The sequence below is a fragment of the Emydura macquarii genome, unplaced genomic scaffold (assembly GCF_026122565.2).
Source record: "Emydura macquarii macquarii isolate MOO-44397 ecotype Brisbane River unplaced genomic scaffold, CSIRO-AGI_Emac_v2 contig_1386, whole genome shotgun sequence".
NCBI classification, from domain to species: domain Eukaryota; kingdom Metazoa; phylum Chordata; order Testudines; family Chelidae; genus Emydura; species Emydura macquarii.
This window is the reverse complement of record NW_027131523.1, coordinates 1,345,100-1,363,275: the sequence shown is the minus strand read 5'-3', so window position 1 is coordinate 1,363,275 and position 18,176 is coordinate 1,345,100. Positions and strand designations below refer to the sequence as shown.

Genomic DNA, 18,176 nt, shown 5'->3' with positions numbered 1-18,176 from the left:
CAGGCCCCTCCCACCTGTCTGTGCCCTCCCACTGTGAATAACCCTCGACCTCTGGCCCCCCCTGCGTTGCCCCTCCGGTCACCCCCCTCCATAGCCACGGCGTCGCGGCTCTACCGAAACCCAACCAGCCCGTGACTGGACAAAGCCTGGGAACGCGATTTGAAGAACCAGTTGAGGGACTGGAAACACCAGGCTGTGGGCCGAGAAAGCCACAGCCGGCAACCTCCCCGTTTCCAGCTAAGAACGGCTTTCCCCCCAGCTCCCCAGAGGGCCAGTCCGTCCGGCGCCTGGCCAGCGCAGAGAGCTGGGAGCTGCTTTTCCCGGACCACTCCCACCGGCAGACTGTCCCCGCCGCAGTCTGCGCCATCTTCCGCCTCTTCCACGGCTCCCGCCCGCCCGGCTCCTTCCACCACCAGGCCGGTTTGTTAACTTCAGTTGGCCCCGCTGATCCAGCCGGTCAAGGTCCCCTTGGCTCTTTTGGGCTTTGGAAAGGTGCGATGGCGTGGGCATGTCTGGTGGTGTTGGTGTTAATGCGTGCCTCAGTTTCCCTTGTACTTTGCATTGCTACCTGGGGCGGGGTAGGGGGCTGGCAAAAGGGTTCTGTCTGATCGTAGAGCAGGAGCCAGGTGTGGTGGGGGTCACTTCCCTGTCCGGGGCGCAATGAATGGGTCGCTAAGGTAGTGGCTCATTTCCAAACCCTGCTCTGCCATTTCTTTCCGGGGTCCCGGTCTCAGAGTCCGGCTCTGGCCATGGGGGAGCTTGGGAAGCTCCAGCTCAGAGGCGTTGCGGCCGTGGGGCCTGCTCTGAAGGAAGCGTGGGCCTCCTTGGGGAGCTGCTCCACGGACGGGGGGGCCACCCAAGGCTGTTTAGAAGCTGGGACAGAGCATCCAGCCGGCGATTCCTCATCTAAACGCCGGCCGGGCCAGGTCGCAGGCTGTCGAACGGTTCTCGCTCGTGGCTGGGCGAGGGCCGAGGCCCACCTGCTTCGCCCCCGCTGCCCCGCGCCCCACGTGCCGCCCGATGTCACCTCGCCAGGGCCGTGCCAAGCAGCCAGCTGGGCGGAGACTGGGCCCGGCCCCTCCGGTGACACCCTTCAGGGCATGCCCCGGCCCTGGGGGTAGACTGGTAAGGGGGGCCCCCACCACGTATGTGTGTCCTCCAGCCCTAGATATAGTTCCCTCCCTCCCTCCCCCTCCCCACGCCACCCCACCCACCCCATCTACCCCCATCTACCCCCTCTCCTCCCAACCCACCCCCCCATCCCCATCTACCCCCTCCCTTCCCCCTCTCCTCCCCGCCCACCCCTTCTATCCCCATCTACCCCCTCCCTTCCCCCCATCCCCACCCCCCTCGCTTCCCCCTCCATCCCCATCCCATCCCCCCGCCCCCCCTATCCCCATCTACCCCCTCCCTTCCCCCTCCATCCCACCCCCATCGCTTCCCCCTCCATCCCCATCCCATCCCCCGCCCACCCCCCCATCCCCATCTACCCCCTCCCTTCCCCCCCATCCCACCCCCTCGCTTCCCCCTCCATCCCCATCCCATCCCCCGCCCCCCCATCCCCATCTACCCCCTCCCTTCCCCGTCCGCCCAGCACCGCGGACAGCTCCTCCCCGCATTGCCCCCTCCCTTCCCGGCCGCGGACCGGACCTCACCACCGTGCTCCGCAGAGGGGGGGCACGCACCTCTCCCCCCCCGCCTCCAGCCGATGGTGCGGCCCGTGCCGGGCTCGGCAAGGGGGCCGGGACCAACCATCGCGGCGGGAGGGGGGAAGAGGAGGGGCCGGGGGAGACCAATTCCCGCAGACGTGGAGGGAGGGGCAGGGATCTGGGCTGGTCCAGCCGCTGCTGAGCTCATATGACTCCGGGAGTCGGGAGCCGCCGGGTCTGCCCTAGAGAGAGCCCGGGGTGCGGGCCCCATAGATCCCCTATAGGCAGCCCCTATAGAAGGGCACAGGCTGGGGGACCGAGAGCCACCCCCTATAGCTCCCTCCCTTAGAGACCCCCCTTCCCCTATAGACCCCCCTCCCTTAGAGACCCCCTTCGCCTATAGAGACCCCCCCTAGCCCTATAGAAAGAGCCCTTATAGAAGAGGCTCCCCAAAGAGCCATCCCCTATAGAGAGCCATCCCCTATAGAGAGAGAGCCCTTCTGGCCAGCCCTTCCCCGAAGAAGCCCCTATAGGCAAGTCTCCCCTACAGGCGGGGGGGTCCGCTTTATGGCCAGAGACCCCTTCCCCCTATAGGAGAGCGCACCTGCTGGAAAGACCCCGTAGAGAAGAGCCTTCCCCTACAGCCAGGACACCCCCCCCCAGGGAGAGCAGCCCCCGGGCCTATCGGATTGGTAGACCCCCCCCGTCCCTTCTAGTCCCCATAGCGCCCCCCGAGATGAATTACCTGCGGAGACGCCTCTCGGACAGTAACTTCATGGCCAACCTGCCCAACGGCTACATGACGGACCTGCAGCGGCCTTCGCCTCCCCCGGCGCCCCCCGGCGCCCCCTCACCCACCCCCTCCCCGGGCAGCGTCTCCCCAGCCGAGCGGCCCCCGGCCGCCCCCAGCCCTGGGGCCGGCGGGGGGGGCGGTGGGTTCTTCTCCTCCCTCTCCAACGCCGTCAAGCAGACGACCGCGGCCGCGGCGGCCACCTTCAGCGAGCAGGTGGGGGGCGGCGGTGCGGGGGCCGCGGGGCGCAGCCGGACGCTGCTCGTCATCGATGAGCCGGGCACTGACTGGTGAGGAGCTGGGGGGGTGGGGGCCAACGTCTGTCCAGCCAACCGTCTGTCGGTCCAGCCAGCCAGCCTTCCATCCATCTGGCCAGCCTTCCATCCCACCTTCTGGCTAGCCGGCCGTCCGTCCATCCGTCTGTCCATCCACCCAGCCAGCCTTCCATCCACTCAGCCAGCCTTCCATCCCACCTTCTGGCTAGCCATCCATCCGTCTGTCCATCCATCCACCGGGCCGTCCATCGGTCTCGCCAGCCAAACCTCTGGCCATTCAGCTGTCCATCCGCCTGTCCTTCTGGGTGGCAGTCCATCTGTCCCAGCCCCTCCATCCTTAGCCCATCCTCACCCCCTCCAGCCCATCCTGCCTCCTTCGAGCTATCCAGCCATCCCACCAGCCATCTGTTTATCCATCTGTCTTTCTACCCATCCGTCTGTCCATCCCGCCCCCCTGCCCGCCAGCCCTGGTCACGGTCACCTCGACCCTCCGTGTGTCCGTCCCTCTGCTTAGTCACTGCTGTGAGCGCTGCATCCACCCCCTGCCCTGCCCCCCTCGCCCCATCCAAACCCCTGCCCCACTGCCCCCTCGACCCATCCCCCGGCCCCACTGCCCCCTCGTCCCATCCATCCCCCTGCCCTCATTGCCCCATCCGTCCCCCTGCCCCACTGCTCCCTCGCCCCATCCATCCCCCTGCCCCATCCATCCCCCTGCCCCACTTCCCCCTCGCCCCATCCATCCCCCTGCCCCACTGCCTCCTCGCCCCATCCATCCCCCTGCCCTGCCCCCATTGCCCCATCCATCCCCCTTGACCCATCCATCCTCCTGCCCTGCCCCCATCGCCCCATCCATCCCCCTGCCCCACTGCCCCCTCGTCCCATCCATCCCCCTGCCCTCATTGCCCCATCCGTCCCCCTGCCCCACTGCTCCCTCGCCCCATCAATCCCCCTGCCCCATCCATCCCCCTGCCCCACTGCCCCCTCGACCCATCCATCCCCACTCCCCTTCGACCCATCCATCCCCCTGCCCCACTGTCCCCTTGCCCCATCCTCCTGCCCCACTGCCTCCTCACCCCATCCATCCCCCTGCCCTGCCCCCATTGCCCCATCCATCCCCCTGCCCCCTTGACCCATCCATCCTCCTGCCCTGCCCCCATAGCCCCATCCATCCCCCTGCCCCACTGCCCGCTCAATCCATGCCCCTCCCCTGCCCCCCCTTCGCCCCATGCATCCCTCTATCTCACTGCCCCCATTTCCCCATCCATCCCTCTGCCCCGCTTGCCTCATCCATTCCCCTCCCCTGCCCCCATCGCCCCATCCATCCCCCTCCTCCCCTGCCCCCAATGCCCCATCCATCTAAACCCACTTCTCAGGGGTTTGGGCAAGTATCTGTGTGTGTGTGTGTGTGTGTGTGTGTGTGTGTGGTGGGGTGGGGCTGTGTCTGGGGGTGCCCACCAAAGATCTTCCCCCCCGGCCATTGGGAAGTAGGGAGGGGCAGGGCGGGGGGGGGGGGTCATGTGATGTAGCCCCCCATCCTCGCCCTCGGGGCTGGAGCAGAAGGAATTAAAGCAGGATAATCCCTCGAGCCAGGGCCCGGTGTGGGGGGGGGGGCAGGCTCTCATCTCCCCCTCCCCGCCCTCTTCAGTATAGAGTGGGTGAGGGGTGCTGGCAGCCAGGTCACCCGGGTTCTCCCCCAGCTCTGGGAGGCGAGTGGGGCCTAGTGGTTAGGGTTAACCAGGCCAGGAGGCCCGGGTTCGGGTCTCCGGGCTCTCCCTGGCGGTGCCCGGCTGTGCCGTGTGCCAGGGGCATCGGTTGCTGACTCAGGCCCGAGAGGAAATGGAGCCGCTCGCCCGGCATCGCAGGCAGGGCTGGAGCCCGGCTTCGTTTGCCTCTTCCTGCCACGGAGGGTCTCCTGGGCCGAGCGCGGGAGCTGGAGGGGGCGCTGTGGGGCTGGGGGGGGGGGGCTGAGCAGGGGGCGCTCTCCCCTGGCAGTCAGGCTGGGCGCTGTGGGGGGGAGGGGGGCGCCGTGGGGAAGGGGCTGAGGGGGGTGTGGGGCTGGGGGTTACACCCCATCTCTGGCGCCTTCCCTCAGAGTCCCCCTGACTCTGGCTCCCCCTTCCCCCCCCCCCAAGCTCTGCCCAGTGCTTCCCGCTGAGCCAGATGCCTGTGGGGGCCTGGGTCAGAGCCCCAGGGCCCAGCCCGGGTGTGTGGTGTCCCTCTTGCTCAGCACAGAGCCAGCCAGAGCTGCCCCCAGCCGCGACCCCCCCCCCCCAAGTTTCGGCTGCTGTATGTCTCCTACCTTAGGTTGCCCCAGGGGAGAGCCCCTACTCCATGCGGACCTCCCCTCCCCCCACCCCGGGGCCAGCCAGCTGGGGTTTCTGCTCTCAACATCGCCCTGAGTGCAAACTTAGCCTCCCTCCCCTGCCACTGGGCGGCCATGCACGGTATGGGGAAACTGAGGCACAGACAGGCCTCCTCGAAACACGCCATTAAAAAAAATTCCCCCTGTGTCCTCCCTATGAACCCACCTGGGTCTCTTAGCCTGCCCTGAGGGCAAACTTAGGCCTGAACCACCCTCCCCTCCACCCCGGCTGGGTGGCCATGCAAGGTATGGGGAAACTGAGGCACAGGCTGGGCTCCCTAAAATCCCCCTCCCCCATCTAACCCTGTCACACTCGCTCTTGCAGGGCTAAATTATTCAAGGGCAAGAAACTCCACGGCGATGTGGACGTGCGGGTGGAGCAGGTAGGTCTGGGCCCTGTGGGATTAGGGGTGCAGGGAGGGAGGGGCTGGTGCTGGGAGGGGGGTTGAGAGGCTGGTGTGGGGCGGTGCCAGGGATTGGGGTGGGAGGGTCGGTGAGGGGCCTGGAGGGAGGAGGGGGGGAATCGGGATGCGCCCCCCCCATCCGAGAGCCTGAGCCCTGTGTCCACCCCCCCTCCCCCCAGGCCGAGTTCTCTGAGCTGAACCTGGTGGCTCAGGCCAATGGGACCTTCTCGGTGGATCTGGAGATGCTGCGGAACGGTGTCAAGGTGGTGAGGTGAGCTGGGGGGCAGGGAACCCGGGGAGGGGGGAGCGGGGAGACCCCAGGAGGGCAGGGACCCACTGGCCAGGGGCCAGGATTCCTGGGCCAGGCAGGGAGGGGGCTGGGAGGGGGGGACGCGCTACCCCCCAGACCCCTCTCTTGCTCCCCACAGCTAGCTCCCCCCCCCCCGCTGGTTCTGGGAGGGGACCGGGACACCCCATGGGGTGCAATGGGGGCAGGGAAGAGGCAGGAGGGCAGCATTCCCTTGTGGGGGGGCAGCAGGGGAAATTCAGGGGGCAAGGGCTCAGCCTTGGGGGGGTATGTGGGATCTTGGGGGGAGGGGACATCTCAAGGGGGCAGCATGTGGGGGGACAGAGGTGCCCCATGGGGGGCAGGGAGGATGTGGGGGGCAGGGCTCCCCTGTGGAGCAGGATGCGGGAGGGCAGCACACCCTTGTGGGGGGGCAGGCGAGATCGGGGTGAGGGCGAGGGTGCCTCATGGGGCCCAGGGGCGAGTGGGGGGCCAGGGATACCCCATGGGGGGGGCCGGGCTCCATGTCTAATGCCCTCGTCTGCCCCGCCCCCCCAGGACGGTGCGCCCCGACTTCGTGCTGGTGCGCCAGCATGCCTACAGCATGGCCCCGGGGGGGGACCACCGGGGGCTGGTGATCGGGCTGCAATACGCCGGGGTCCCCAGCCTCAACTCGCTGCACTCCGTCTACAACTTCTGCGACAAGCCCTGGGTGGTGAGTGAGCGCCGGGGGAGTGGGGGGCTGGCAGGTGGGGAGGGGCGGGTGCTCCGAGGAGGGGGATGGGGGAGGTAGGTGGGAGGAAAGGGGGTGGGGAGCTGGAGTGGAGGAGGTGGGGGGACTGCTGGGGCCAGCAGGTAGCTGGGGTGGCTGGGAAATAGCTGTGGGGGGGGGGGGGGGCTGGGAGGTAGCCTGAGGGGGCTGGGGAGTAGGGAGGGGGCTGGCGGGTAGCCATGGGGGTGGTCTGCACCCCCCCGACCCATTCCCCATCCCTCCCAGTTTGCCCAGTTGGTGCGGCTGCGCCGGACGCTGGGCACCGAGGAATTCCCGCTCATCGAACAAACCTTCTACCCCAACCACCGGGAGATGGTGAGTGGGGCTGTGGGGGTGGGGACGGGCAGGGGGCTGGGCCATGGGGGGCAGGGGTGGGGTGTGGGTCTGGCATCCAGGGCTTGTGGCTGTCCCGGACCGACAGGGTGGGGCGCGTCCGCTTAGCGTGCCAAGCAGGAGCCTTTGCAAAGGTGGGGGGGGGTCTATTGGCTGCAGAAATGGGGAGTCCTGGGGGCAGCCCAGGGGGGCAGAGGCGAAGGCAGGATCCAGCCTGGCCGCCCCCCAGGCTCCCTTGAGCCCCATGACCCTTGAGGGGCTGGTGAATAAAGGGGGCCTGCAGAATCAGGGTGGGGGGCACAGGGAACCGCAGGGGCAGCCGGGGATGGGGGCACGGGGGTCACAACTGTATGCCAGGGGGCGGCTGGGGCTGGGGGCTCTGCGCAAGGGGCTCGCCCGCCCCATAGACAACAGTGCAAGTTGAGGTCCCAGTAATTTGTTTATTTAAGAATCAAACCCGGGAAAACCATTTTAACAGAGACCAAGCTGGGGGGGCAGACAGGTCAGGAGGCGTCCAGGGCAGAGCAGTGGCCGGCGTGGGGGGGGGTCAGCGTGGTTGGGGGTCACTGCACCCGGGTCTGGGCTGTCTTGAGCAGGGCCCCGGGGAGGTTGCTCTTGAGGGGCTCCCAGGCACAGAAGGGGTCGGTGCCAAGGGGCGCCCCCTGGCTGGGGCGGGGCAGGCAGGCCAGGTGTGCGGCCTGGTGCCCCCCCCAGCTTCGGTCCAGCAGCCCGTCGGTCCAGAGGCACTGGTTATCACTCGACAGCACGCAGGGCATGGAGTTACAGGGCACCACCTGGGGAGAGGGTGGGGTTAGAGAGAGCCACGCCCACATTGCCCAGACTCCGCCCACATTGCCCAGACTCCGCCCACATTGCCCAGACTCCGCCCCTGAACCTCCCATGCCCCTTATCCACAGCACCCAGGGTATGCAGTTACATGGAACCACATGGTGAGGGGGTGGGGTTAGCGAGATAGCCACGCCCCCATTGCCCAGACCCCACCCTGTGAACCCCCCCATTCCCTTCCCAGCCACAACACCTAGATCTTGGGGTTACAAGGCACCACCTGGAGGTGCAGGGGCGGGGCTAGAGAGAGCCACGCCCACCCCCCAGATCTCCACCCACCCACAGAGGGTCACGCCCATCCCACGCGGACCCCACCCCTTAAGCCCCACATCTGCCCCCCACAGGGCCTGGTGTTACATGCCATCACCTGGGGAGGCAGAGGGTGGGGTTAGGGACACACCCAGCCCCCCCACCTCCCAGCCCCAGGGACTCACGTTGCAGGCGCAGCCCCCCGCGTAGACCTGGCTGATCCCACGGCGCTGGCGTGGGGGGACGCGTGTCCAGGGGCGCACGAAGGAGCAGGTGGAGACTGTCAGGTGCTCGCCCTGTCGCATGGCTGGGGGGAGGGGACAGAGGGAGAGGCTGGCACTGTGCCCCATAGCGACCCACAGCCCCCCCTGCAACCCACACAGCCCCAGACCCCCCAACTCCCCATAGCCCCACAGAGCCCATCGTGACCCAGAGCCCCCGCGACCCACAGATCCTCCACTGCCCCACATAGACCCAGAGCCTACCATAATGACCCACAGCCCCCCCCCGAGTCCTCCAGACCCCATAGCCTCCCCTGGACTGTGACCCCCACTCTGATCCTCTAGTCTGTGACCCCCCCAGAATGTAACTCCCACCCCCCCAGCCCCCACCCCAACTGGGCCCCCCAAACACCCCCACCCTCTGATCCCCAGGCTGACCTCCCCCACACACAGCCCCATAGCCCTGCACAGACCCACAGCGCCCGAGTGACTCACAGACCCCCCAGAGCCCATCATCGTGACCCACAGAGCCCCCAGAGCCCCCCCATAGACTCACGCAAACCCACAGAGCCCCCTCAATCTCGCCTGTAGCAACCCACATCCACCCACAGACCACCCCAGAGCCCCCACATGGACCCCCCAGACCCTGCAAAGACTCCGAGCCCCCCAGACCCACTATAATGCTGCACAGACCCACAGATCCCCCCACAGATCACCTCTGGGTAAGAAATGCCATGTCTTGGGAGGAGCTGTACCTGGAGGCGGTTGGGTCGGAGGGATGGGAGGGATCAGAGGGCAGAGATTCTGGGGGGTGTAAACTTCTGAGGGGGTGTAAAGTGGGGAAAGGGGGGCAGATACCCCAGTTTGGGGGTGTTTCTCAGGAGGGAGTTATCCTAGAAGGGGGGTTGGTGTTGAGGGACTCGGGGGGCTGTTGGGGTGTCCCTGGAGGGTTGAGGGGTGCTGGGGGTGCCTTACCCATGATGAGGTACTCCTCCCCCTTCAGGGGCTCCAGGTGCCGGTACCCACAGAGGCTCTCCAGGGCCGGGGTGTCCACGAAGCCAGTGTCCCTCAGCGGCTCGAACCCCTTGTAGATCTGCGGGAAGACGCGCGTCAGAGCGGCAGGGGGCGCCATGGGGAGCGGGGGGGGGGCTCCTGGCTGCTCCAGCCCCGGCCTCTCTCAGCAGGGGGTGCAGTGGGGCTGAGGGGCCGGCTGTGGGGTGAGGGGAATACGTACCTTGGTGACTTTGATCTCATAGCGGACCCAGGACATGGAGACCCCGGAGCTGTTATTGAGGTTCAGCGGAGTGACCCCCACAAACCTGCCCCGAATCACTGCAAGGCAAAGAGACGGGATCAGGACACCCCGAGACGCCCTCACGCACCGGGACACTCCCCTCCCCCATGCCCAGGCCCACGGCATCTAGAACCACTGGATTCTGATGTGGCACAGGCGACGGGGGCAGGGATCCTGCTTGCCCGGACTCCTGGGTTCCTCCACGCTTTGGAGGGAGGGGAATTTCTCCCCCCACACACTCTGTTGGGGGCATCGGGGCCAGAGCGGTGACCTCAGCAGCAGGTCTGGGTCTTTCCAGCGGGTAATAGCTATACTGATGCTGCGGCGCAAGGGCCGAGGGAGCGCTCCCTAGTTGACGGGAAGGTGATGGGAGGGACATGAGCGTGTCATGGGTATTTAGGGGAGTTGCAAACATTGGAGGGGGGGCCTGTGCTGGGAGAAAGGGCATTTGGGGGTCAAGGGGTCACTCACCCAGGTCTGCCTGGCAGAACACTTTCAGGGAGGGGGGGGGGGCTCAGAGGGGTCCTGGGGGCAGGGGGTGGGTTGGGGTCACTCACCTGCATCGGCCTGGCAGAACGCCATCTGGGGGTGCTGAGGGGCGCAGCTGCAGGCGGCCGTGGGGTCCCCCAGTGCCAGGACCAGGATTGCGCCGGCCAGCAGAGGTTTCCAGGTGACGGGGCTCATGGTGACGCTGGGATTCAGGGTTCTTGGTGGGGACGGACAGAGCCAGTTACCCCCGTGAGAGATGGACACACACCCCAGCTCCCCCAGAATCACCCCACTCTGGCCTCTCCCAGCAGGGGGTGCTGTGGGAGGGGGGGGGGCTCCCAGTTACTCCAGCCCCTGCCTCTCCCAGCAATCTCCGGAGGACTGGGGGGAGATTGATGGTGGGGAGCCCTGGGCTCTGCGGGCAGGGGGCTGCGGGTCGGCGGGGAGGGAGGGGCACGGCAGAGCTGGGGGGGCTCAGAGCTGAGCTGGCAGGGGGCTGCGGTCGGGAGGGAGGAGCACGGCAGAGCTGGGGGGGGGGGGGGGGAATTCTCTGCCACAACAGAAGTGAGCAGAGACGGGAGGGCCCGGCGGGGGGGCTGGCACAGGGGGTCGTGGGGCCCCTCTCACTTACCTGACACCGTGGGGCAGGCGGGGGCTGGGAATGGCGAATTCCGATCTGCGGTGTCCGCGGCTCCTATATATAAGCCGCACCCCCCCTCACCCCCCCCTTTTCCTGTGCTGGGCGGTGGGGGAGGGGGGTGATGTCACGGGGGGGGAGTTTCTTATTTTCTGACGTCTCTTCCTCGGAAGGGGCGAGGGCGGCCGGCCCCCCAGACCCCCTCCCAGCGGGGGGGGGCAATTTCCTGTTAATCAGCGCGAGGCAGATTTTCAAATCAGCAGCGAGTCGGGGAGGGGGGTCAGAGCAGGCGCTGGGATACGGGAGGCGCCGTGATCAGCGGGGGCCGCTGCCCTGCAGGGGCTCAGGGGGGCGCTGTGGTGCAGGGGGTGGGGGGCTCAGGGGGGCGCTGTGGTGCAGGGGGTGGGGGGCTCAGGGGGGCGCTGTGCTGCAGGGGGTGGGGGGCTCAGGGGGCGCTGTGGTGCAGTGGGGGGCTCAGGGGGCGCTGTGGTGCAGGGGGTGGGGGGCTCAGGGGCTGCTGTGGTGCAGTGGGTGGGGGGGCTCAGTGGGGCGCTGTGGTGCAGGGGGTGGGGGGCTCAGGGGGTGCTGTGGTGCAGGGGGTGGGGGGCTCAGTGGGGCGCTGTGGTGCAGGGGGTGGGGGGCTCAGGGGGGCGCTGTGGTGCAGTGGGTGGGGGGCTCAGGGGGCGCTGTGGTGCAGGGGGTGGGGGGCTCAGAGGGGCGCTGTGGTGCAGTGGGTGGGGGGGCTCAGGGGGCGCTGTGGTGCAGTGGGTGGGGGGGCTCAGGGGGCGCTGTGGTGCAGGGGGTGGGGGGCTCAGGGGGCGCTGTGGTGCAGTGGGTGGGGGGCTCAGGGGGTGCTGTGGTGCAGGGGGTGGGGGGCTCAGGGGGCGTTGTGCTGCAGGGGGTGGGGGTCTCAGGGGGTGCTGTGGTGCAGGGGGTGGGGGGCTCAGGGGGTGCTGTGGTGCAGGGGGTGGGGGTCTCAGGGGGGCGCTGTGGTGCAGTGGGTGGGGGGCTCAGGGGGGCGCTGTGGTGCAGGGGGTGGGGGTCTCAGGGGGGCGCTGTGGTGCAGGGGGTGGGGGGGCGCTGTGCTGCAGGGACTCTGCCCTTCCTGCTCCCCAGGATGAAGCAATGCCCCCTGCAGCTGCCCTGCCCTCTCCCTGCCCCCTGCCCCGTGCTGCACTCAGGACACACGTGCCATCTGCATCACTGGGGACCCGCTCTGGGGTGGGGCAGGGCAGCTGGGGGGTGACTCACCCAGGGATCCAGCGACCTTCCTGACCCCAGGGTCACCCCACTGCAGAGAGCACAGTCAGCAGGATTAGGCTGGGAGTCAGGACGCCTGGGTTCTATCCCGGCTCAGGGAGGGCAGGGGGGTCTAGTGGTTAGAGGAGGGTGGCGGGGGGCCTGGGAGCTCGGACGCCTGGGTTAGTTTCTCGTGGTCCCTGGGTCCACACGGGGCTGGATGGTGGATCAGGTTCTGCAGCAGGATGGGCCGGTTCTGGTGAAACCTGCCCCTTGGGCTGTGACCCTGTTACATGGACCAAGGGCTGGGATAGCAGGGGCCGGTGGGTCAGGAGTAAGGGGCGCCCCTGCCCTGTGTGTGCCGGAATGGGATTAGCCCCCCCGCCCATTGCCACTGTCCTGCCCTGCTCGCTGGCATCCTCTGCTGGGAGTGACTGGGGCTGCAGCAGTGGGGGAGGAATGAGGGGGGCATGTGGCTGTGTGGGGGTGGACGTGGGGCACTTCACAATCCCAGGGGCCCAGGCTGGCGGGATTCAAGGAGTGCAGGCTTGGGGGGGAAATCAGGGGCCTGGCTGGGGGAGATTGGGGGCCGGCTGCATGGGGCTGAGGGGGCTGGCTGGGGGGAACCGGGGCAGGCTATGCAGACACGTGTGGGTTGCAGGGAATGTCTGGGTTTCCCAACACCGGGGGCAGGAAGTGAGGCAGGCGTGTGTGTGTGTGGTGGGGGGTGACTCACCTCAGGCAAGTGGGGAGCTTCAGCTGGGTCATAACCCCCGCCCCGGCTTTCCCTTGAAATCTCACTCCTTGCACAACCCCGGCCGGGCTCACACTCACATCGGAGCCGGAAAAGGGGTGAAGGACAGGCCACAAACCTCAGAGGCCTCCTCCCAGCCCCCTGAGCCAGACACCCTCCCCTCACCCCAGAGCTGGCTGCATTGCAGTGCTGGGCGGGTCAGCCCCATGTGGCATTAGCTGAGCAGCTGCCTCACACCTGAGGTGGCTGCAGCTCCGTGCCCAGAGAGGCGCCTCCATGTGGCGTTATATGCAGCTGTTCCCACCTGCCCTGCCCCAGAGGTGGCTGCAGCGCAGCACCAGGCCAGCCGTTCCCATGCGGCGGCTTTATACGGGGCTATTCCCAGAAAAGCTGGCTGCAGCTTCGGGCCGGGGTCTGGCTCCAGGCTCTGACACGTCGTTTTACGTTAATTGTTTAAACGAACGTTGACTGAAGTTCATGAGAAACGATTTCCTGTCTCTGGCCCCTGGCGGCTTCGGCCCCGTGATGTCAGAGCGCGAAGCCGGCCTGGATTTTCTCCCGGAGCACAGAGGTGCGATGGAGCCGCTGAGCTCCGAGCGCGTGGGACGGTGTGGAAGCTGGTGCTGAGTGGGGAATGGGCGGGGGGTTTCCATTTATATCCCATTGTTCCAGGAAGGTTCCTGGGGGCGGTTCCAGGCCCTAGGCAGACGGGCAGGGAGCCAGGGCCGAGATTGGAACCAGATGCCCTGGACTCTGGGACAGCCAAAACCATGACTGGGTGTCTGGATTTACACAGGGGGTGGGGCTGCGGGTGGGAAGTGAGGGGCACCGGCAGAGCTGGGGGGGGGGCAGGGCTGAGCTAGCAGGGGGGGGGGGGGGCTGCAGGTCAGGAGTGAGGGGCACTGCCTGTTCTCCCTGACACCCCCCACCCCGGCTCTCTCTCTCTCCCCAGCTGACGTCCCCCAAGTACCCTGTGGTGGTGAAGATGGGCCATGCCCACTCTGGGATGGGCAAGGTAAGAGCCCCCACCCCATTTGCCCTCCCCCCCTGTGCTCTGCCCACTAGGGGTGGGGATGGGGGGTCTCCCCAGAGGTCCCCCTAAGTAGCAAGGAGATGGAGAAGGAGTAGGGGAAATACTGGATAAGGGCAGGGGGGGAGGTTCACAGCTCTCTCCCCATTGGTCAGTCTGAGCTTCCGAAGCAGGAAGTCCCTCCCCTGACGACGGGGTTTGGTTCTCCAGGGGTATGACCTGTCTGGCCTGGCAAAACAGGAAGTCCCTCCTCTTGGGGGGAGGTGATGCTTTTTGGGGGTTCCCAGTGCTGAATCGCAGCCACCTGCTCTCGGAGGAGGGGCACCCGGCGCCTGGCCCCCAGGTCTGAGATGCAGCACTGCTATGGGGGGAGGGGGGAGCCACACTGCTGGGCCCCGTGGGGACTGGCTGCCTGGGGCTGACCATGCCCGTCCCGGCCCCCCAGGTGAAGGTGGAGAACCAGTACGATTTCCAGGACATCGCCAGCGTGGTGGCGCTGACCCGCACCTACGCCACGGCCGAGCCCTTCATCGACGCCAAGTACGACCTGCGCGTGCAGAAAATCGGCAGCAGCTACAAGGCGTATATGTGAGTCCCCTTCCCCCGGCCCCGCCCCACTTCCTGCCCCACGGTGCCCCCCAGCACCCAGCCCTGACTGCCAGGGGAGAGCTCCCCCGCCCCGCTTCCTGCCCCACGGCACCCCCCCAGCACCCAGCCCTGACTGCCAGGGGAGGGCCCCCCACCCCACTCCCTGCCCCCCAGCGCCCCCCAGCACCCAGCCCTGACTGCCAGGGGAGAGCCCCCCCACCTCGCTCCCTGCCCCGTTTCCTGCCCCACATCATCCCCTAGCAACCAGCCCTGACTGCCAGGGGACAGCCCCCCCGCCCAACTCCCCACCCCGCTTCCTGCCTCATGGCAGCCCCCCAGCACCCAGCCCTGACTGCCAGGGGAGGGTGCCCCCTGGCCAGTCCCCTCGCCCCGCTCCCTGCCCCACAGCACCCCCCAGCACCCAGCCCGGACTGCCAGAGGAGAGCGCCCCCCACCCTGCTCCCTGCCCCACGGCACCCCCCAGCATCCCTTTAACTCCCCCTCTTGGCCCAGGAGAACCTCGGTGTCGGGGAACTGGAAAACCAACACGGGCTCGGCCATGCTGGAGCAGATAGCCATGTCCGACAGGTGAGGGGCTGGGGGGTGGGAGGGCCTAGGGGCGGGGCTAAATGGAGCTGGAGGAGGGGTGGGGCTGGTGGCCCCAGAGGGTGGGGCTGAGGGGGCTCCTGGGGGCGTGGCTAAAGGGGGCTGGTGGGAGCGGGGTTGGGGCACCCCAGGTGGGCGGGGCTAAAGGTGAAGACCCCAGGCAGGGGAGGGCAGGGATGGGGAGGGGGTCTGGTCGCTCACGGGGGGGGGGGGGTGGAGGTCCCACGAGGAGGTCTGGGGCTGGGCAGAAGTGGGGGTTGGGGGGGGGCAGGGTGTCCCGGTGGGGGGGGGGTCTCCGTGCAGGTGGGAGAGGCTGGGGGTCTCTATTGTGTTACCCCCCGCCCCGCTGACCCCTCCCTCCCCCAGGTACCGGCTGTGGGTCGACACCTGCTCGGAGATTTTCGGGGGGCTGGACATCTGCGCCGTGGAGGCCCTGCACGGCAAGGACGGGCGTGACCACATCATCGAGGTGACCCCCCCGGGGGCGGGGCTGGGAGGCGGGTCCCGGGGGAGGGAGCCCACAAGAGGCAGCGTCTGAGTCTGTCTCCCGGGTGCCTGGGTCTCCCACGGGGGGATCCCCCCCCCCTCCCGAACACCTGGGTCCCAGAGCTGTGGGGTGCCTCCCCGCTCCCCGCTAACGGCCCCTCCCCCGTTTCTCCCCCCCCCCCCACAGGTCGTCGGCTCCTCCATGCCCCTGATCGGGGACCAGCAGGACGAAGACAAGCAGCTGATCGTGGAGCTGGTCTTGGGGCGCATGGCGCAGGTCCCGCCCCGAACCCCGACCCCCTCTCCAGTGCGGGGGGCCCCGGCCCAGGTACCCCCTGCCCCCCAAAACCTCATGGCCCCACTCCCTGAGCAGTTCAGATTCACCCGCCCCCCCCCAAAGAGCCCCGCCCGGCTGACGCCCCCCTTTCTCTTACAGGCGCAGGGAGCCCCGGCTGGGCAGAGACAAGGACCCACGGCGCAGCAACGGCCCCCCCGCAGGGTGGGTCGCAAACAGCAGCCCCTGCCCCCCGTCTCGCCCCCACCCACCTCCCACTGGACGGGCCCCCCCGTCAACTGAGCCCTCAGCCCCCCTGGAGCACGGCGCCCCCAACTAACCCCCCGGCCGCCCCCTGGAGTGCGGAGCCCCCCAAGTGGCCCCCCCAGTGCACGGCGCCCTACATCTGAGCCCCCTGCCCATCCCCGCAGCCCAGCGTCCCCCCCACAGCTCCCCCCACTAACTGCGCTTCTCTCTCTATTGCAGGGGGACCCCAGCCGCCGGCCCCGCACCCCCAGCGCCCCCCATCTCAGCAGCGGCCTCCTCCCCAGGGCCAGCAGCTCTCGGGCCTGGCCCCCCAGCCCGGCGGCGCCCCCCCGCAGCAGCGCCTGCCCAGCCCCACCACCCCCCAGCAGCGCCAGCCCGGCCCCGGCCTCCCGCCAGGCCCCCGAGCCCCGCAGCCCGGCGGGGGGGCGCCCCCAGCCCCCCAGCCCCAGTGGGGGCCCAGCTCTGGGGCAGGGGGTCAGTCCCCCCAGCTGCAAGCGAAGTCCGGGGCGGGGCCTCCCCAGCCACAGCAACCCCCCCAGCAACGCCCCCCCGGGGCCCAGCAGCGAGCGCAGCCCCGGCAGAGCAGCCAGGGGGCGCCCTCCGGCCAGCGGGGGCCCCCCCAGCCCCGCCCGGCGCCCCCCACCACCCAGCAGCCGCGGCCCAGCGCCCAAGGGGGCAGCCGGCCCCCCCCAGCACATGGGAAACCCCAAGTGGCGCAGAAACCCAGCCCGGAGCTGCCGGCGCCCCAGCCCCAGATGAAGTAAGGAGCTCCCCCTTTCTCCCCCCCGCCCCCCTAGGACTCCTGGGGTCTTGCCCTGGCTGGGGGGGGGGAGTGGGGTCTAGTGGTTAGAGCGGGGTGGCTGGGAACCAGGACTCCTGGGGTCTTGCTCCGGCTCGGAGAGGGGGGGGTCTAGTAGCTAGGGGGTGCTGGGAGTCAGGACTCCTGGGTTCGCTCCGCGGCTCGGGGAGGGGGGGGGTCGTTGGGGAGGGGGTGCCAGGCTGTATGGACCTACGGGGCTGATCGGCGGTGGCGGGGGGGGGGGGGGGGGTCTTCATTCTCCTGATGCTTGTCCCCCCCCCCCCGCTTGTTGCCTGCCCCCCGGGGGAGAATGGGGGGTCAGTGCCTGTCCCAGAGCTCCCCCCCCCATCAACCCCCTGCTGTGCGACCGCCTGGCATGGATTAATCGTATCTTTCTCTCCCCCCCCCCCCTTCCCCTCCCCTCATCCCCGCCAGCAAGTCCCAGTCTCTGACCAGTTCCTTCCCCCTTGCAGAGCCGGCGCCGCGGGGCAGCGCTAGCCCGGACCAGGCCCGGGCCGAATCCATCCGCTCGCTGCGCCAGAGCTTCGCCAGCCTCTTCTCCGAGTGACCCCGGCGCCCCCCACCCCGCCAGACACCCCCCGCTGCTCCTGGGTCCCCCCGGCTGCCTCCACCCCCGCCGTGCTGCTCCAGGGTCCCTTCCCGCTGCCCTGGTGCCCCCGACCCCCCCAGAGACCTCCCCACTGCCCCCAGCCCACCCCCAGAAACCCCCCACTGCTCCTGAGTCTCCCCCCACTGTCCCCCCAGCAAGCCCTCCGCTGTCCCAGGGTCCCCAGAGACCACCCACTACCCCAACCCCCCCCCCCACTGCTCCTGGGTCCTTTCCCGCTGCCCCCAGAGACCCTCTCACTGCCCCTAGGACCCCCCACTCCCTCCCCAAGACCCCTTCTGCTCCGGGACCCCCAGAGAGTCCCCCACGTGACTCTGCAGGCCCCCCCCCCATTGATACTCCCCAAGGACCCCCCCACTGACTCCCCCTCACCCCCCAACCCCTCGATGCACAGCAAACCTCCCCCCCATGAGGCCCACCTGGGACCCCCCCCAAGGAACCGAAGACCCAGCACCTGCCTGTGCACAGAGCTGGAGATGCGGTTCCCCCTGCTCCCGGACACCGGGGTCCCTGCGACGAGCCCTGTGCGGAGTTGGGGTGGGGGAAGCTGTGCTCTGAAGGGGTCCATGAAGTGGTGTGTGAAATCAAATAGCCCCCCCAGCAACCCCCCCCATCCTGCCCTCCACAAGCCCCCCACCCCAGTGCCACATCTGCTCCCCACCAATACCCCCATCTACCCTCACAAGCCCCTCCCAGCAATACCCCCCCCAGCGCCAGAGGCCCCCCCCCAGCAATACCCCATCAGCCCCCCCCCGTGATACCCACGTACCGCCCCCCCCCACTATAGCCCAGCTCCTTTTCCACAGCGGGCCCTGCCCCCCCCAACACCCCCTCGGCATCAGTTCCCCCTGTACAGAGCTCAGAGTCTTGTCCCCTCTATATTTTTGAGACCCCCCCC

General features: G+C 68.5%; 2 protein-coding genes across 3 annotated transcripts; one reads left to right on the top strand and one right to left on the bottom strand.

Moving 5' to 3' along the window:
• Window positions 1-2,372: 2,372 nt before the first annotated feature.
• Window positions 2,373-17,262, top strand: SYN1 (synapsin I). 2 transcript variants are annotated; one of them, XM_067552168.1, is made up of 12 exons: window positions 2,373-2,729; window positions 5,402-5,459; window positions 5,660-5,751; window positions 6,325-6,481; window positions 6,764-6,853; window positions 13,553-13,615; window positions 14,076-14,218; window positions 14,732-14,806; window positions 15,191-15,293; window positions 15,498-15,638; window positions 16,071-16,611; window positions 17,124-17,262. In XM_067552168.1, exons 1-11 carry the CDS (start codon window positions 2,386-2,388, stop codon window positions 16,608-16,610), a joined length of 1,806 nt encoding a protein of 601 aa, XP_067408269.1. In that variant the 5' UTR covers window positions 2,373-2,385; the 3' UTR covers window position 16,611; window positions 17,124-17,262. The 2 variants fall into 2 exon arrangements, with proteins under 2 accessions (XP_067408269.1, XP_067408270.1); XM_067552169.1 differs by having other exon boundaries at window positions 17,086-17,224.
• On the bottom strand, window positions 7,178-10,704 carry TIMP1 (TIMP metallopeptidase inhibitor 1). The gene is made up of 6 exons (XM_067552281.1): window positions 10,602-10,704; window positions 10,039-10,187; window positions 9,422-9,519; window positions 9,163-9,280; window positions 8,152-8,273; window positions 7,178-7,665 (listed from the first exon to the last, which is right to left on the bottom strand). The coding sequence occupies exons 2-6, from the start codon at window positions 10,163-10,165 to the stop codon at window positions 7,435-7,437; spliced, it is 696 nt and encodes a 231-aa protein (XP_067408382.1). The 5' UTR covers window positions 10,166-10,187; window positions 10,602-10,704; the 3' UTR covers window positions 7,178-7,434.
• Window positions 17,263-18,176: the final 914 nt, after the last annotated feature.

Bases quoted from the DNA above. Each gene is read 5' to 3' on its own strand.
- SYN1 (XM_067552168.1), top strand. From the start codon at position 2,386: ATGAATTACCTGCGGAGACGCCTCTCGGACAGTAACTTCATGGCCAAC. The intron at 2,730-5,401 runs GTGAGGAGCTGG...TCGCTCTTGCAG, and splicing joins GATGAGCCGGGCACTGACTG to GGCTAAATTATTCAAGGGCA. The intron at 14,807-15,190 runs GTGAGGGGCTGG...TCCCTCCCCCAG, and splicing joins CAGATAGCCATGTCCGACAG to GTACCGGCTGTGGGTCGACA.
- TIMP1 (XM_067552281.1), bottom strand. From the start codon at position 10,165: ATGAGCCCCGTCACCTGGAAACCTCTGCTGGCCGGCGCAATCCTGGTC. The intron at 9,520-10,038 runs GTGAGTGACCCC...TTTGCCTTGCAG, and splicing joins GTTCTGCCAGGCCGATGCAG to TGATTCGGGGCAGGTTTGTG. The intron at 9,281-9,421 runs GTACGTATTCCC...GTCTTCCCGCAG, and splicing joins ATGAGATCAAAGTCACCAAG to ATCTACAAGGGGTTCGAGCC.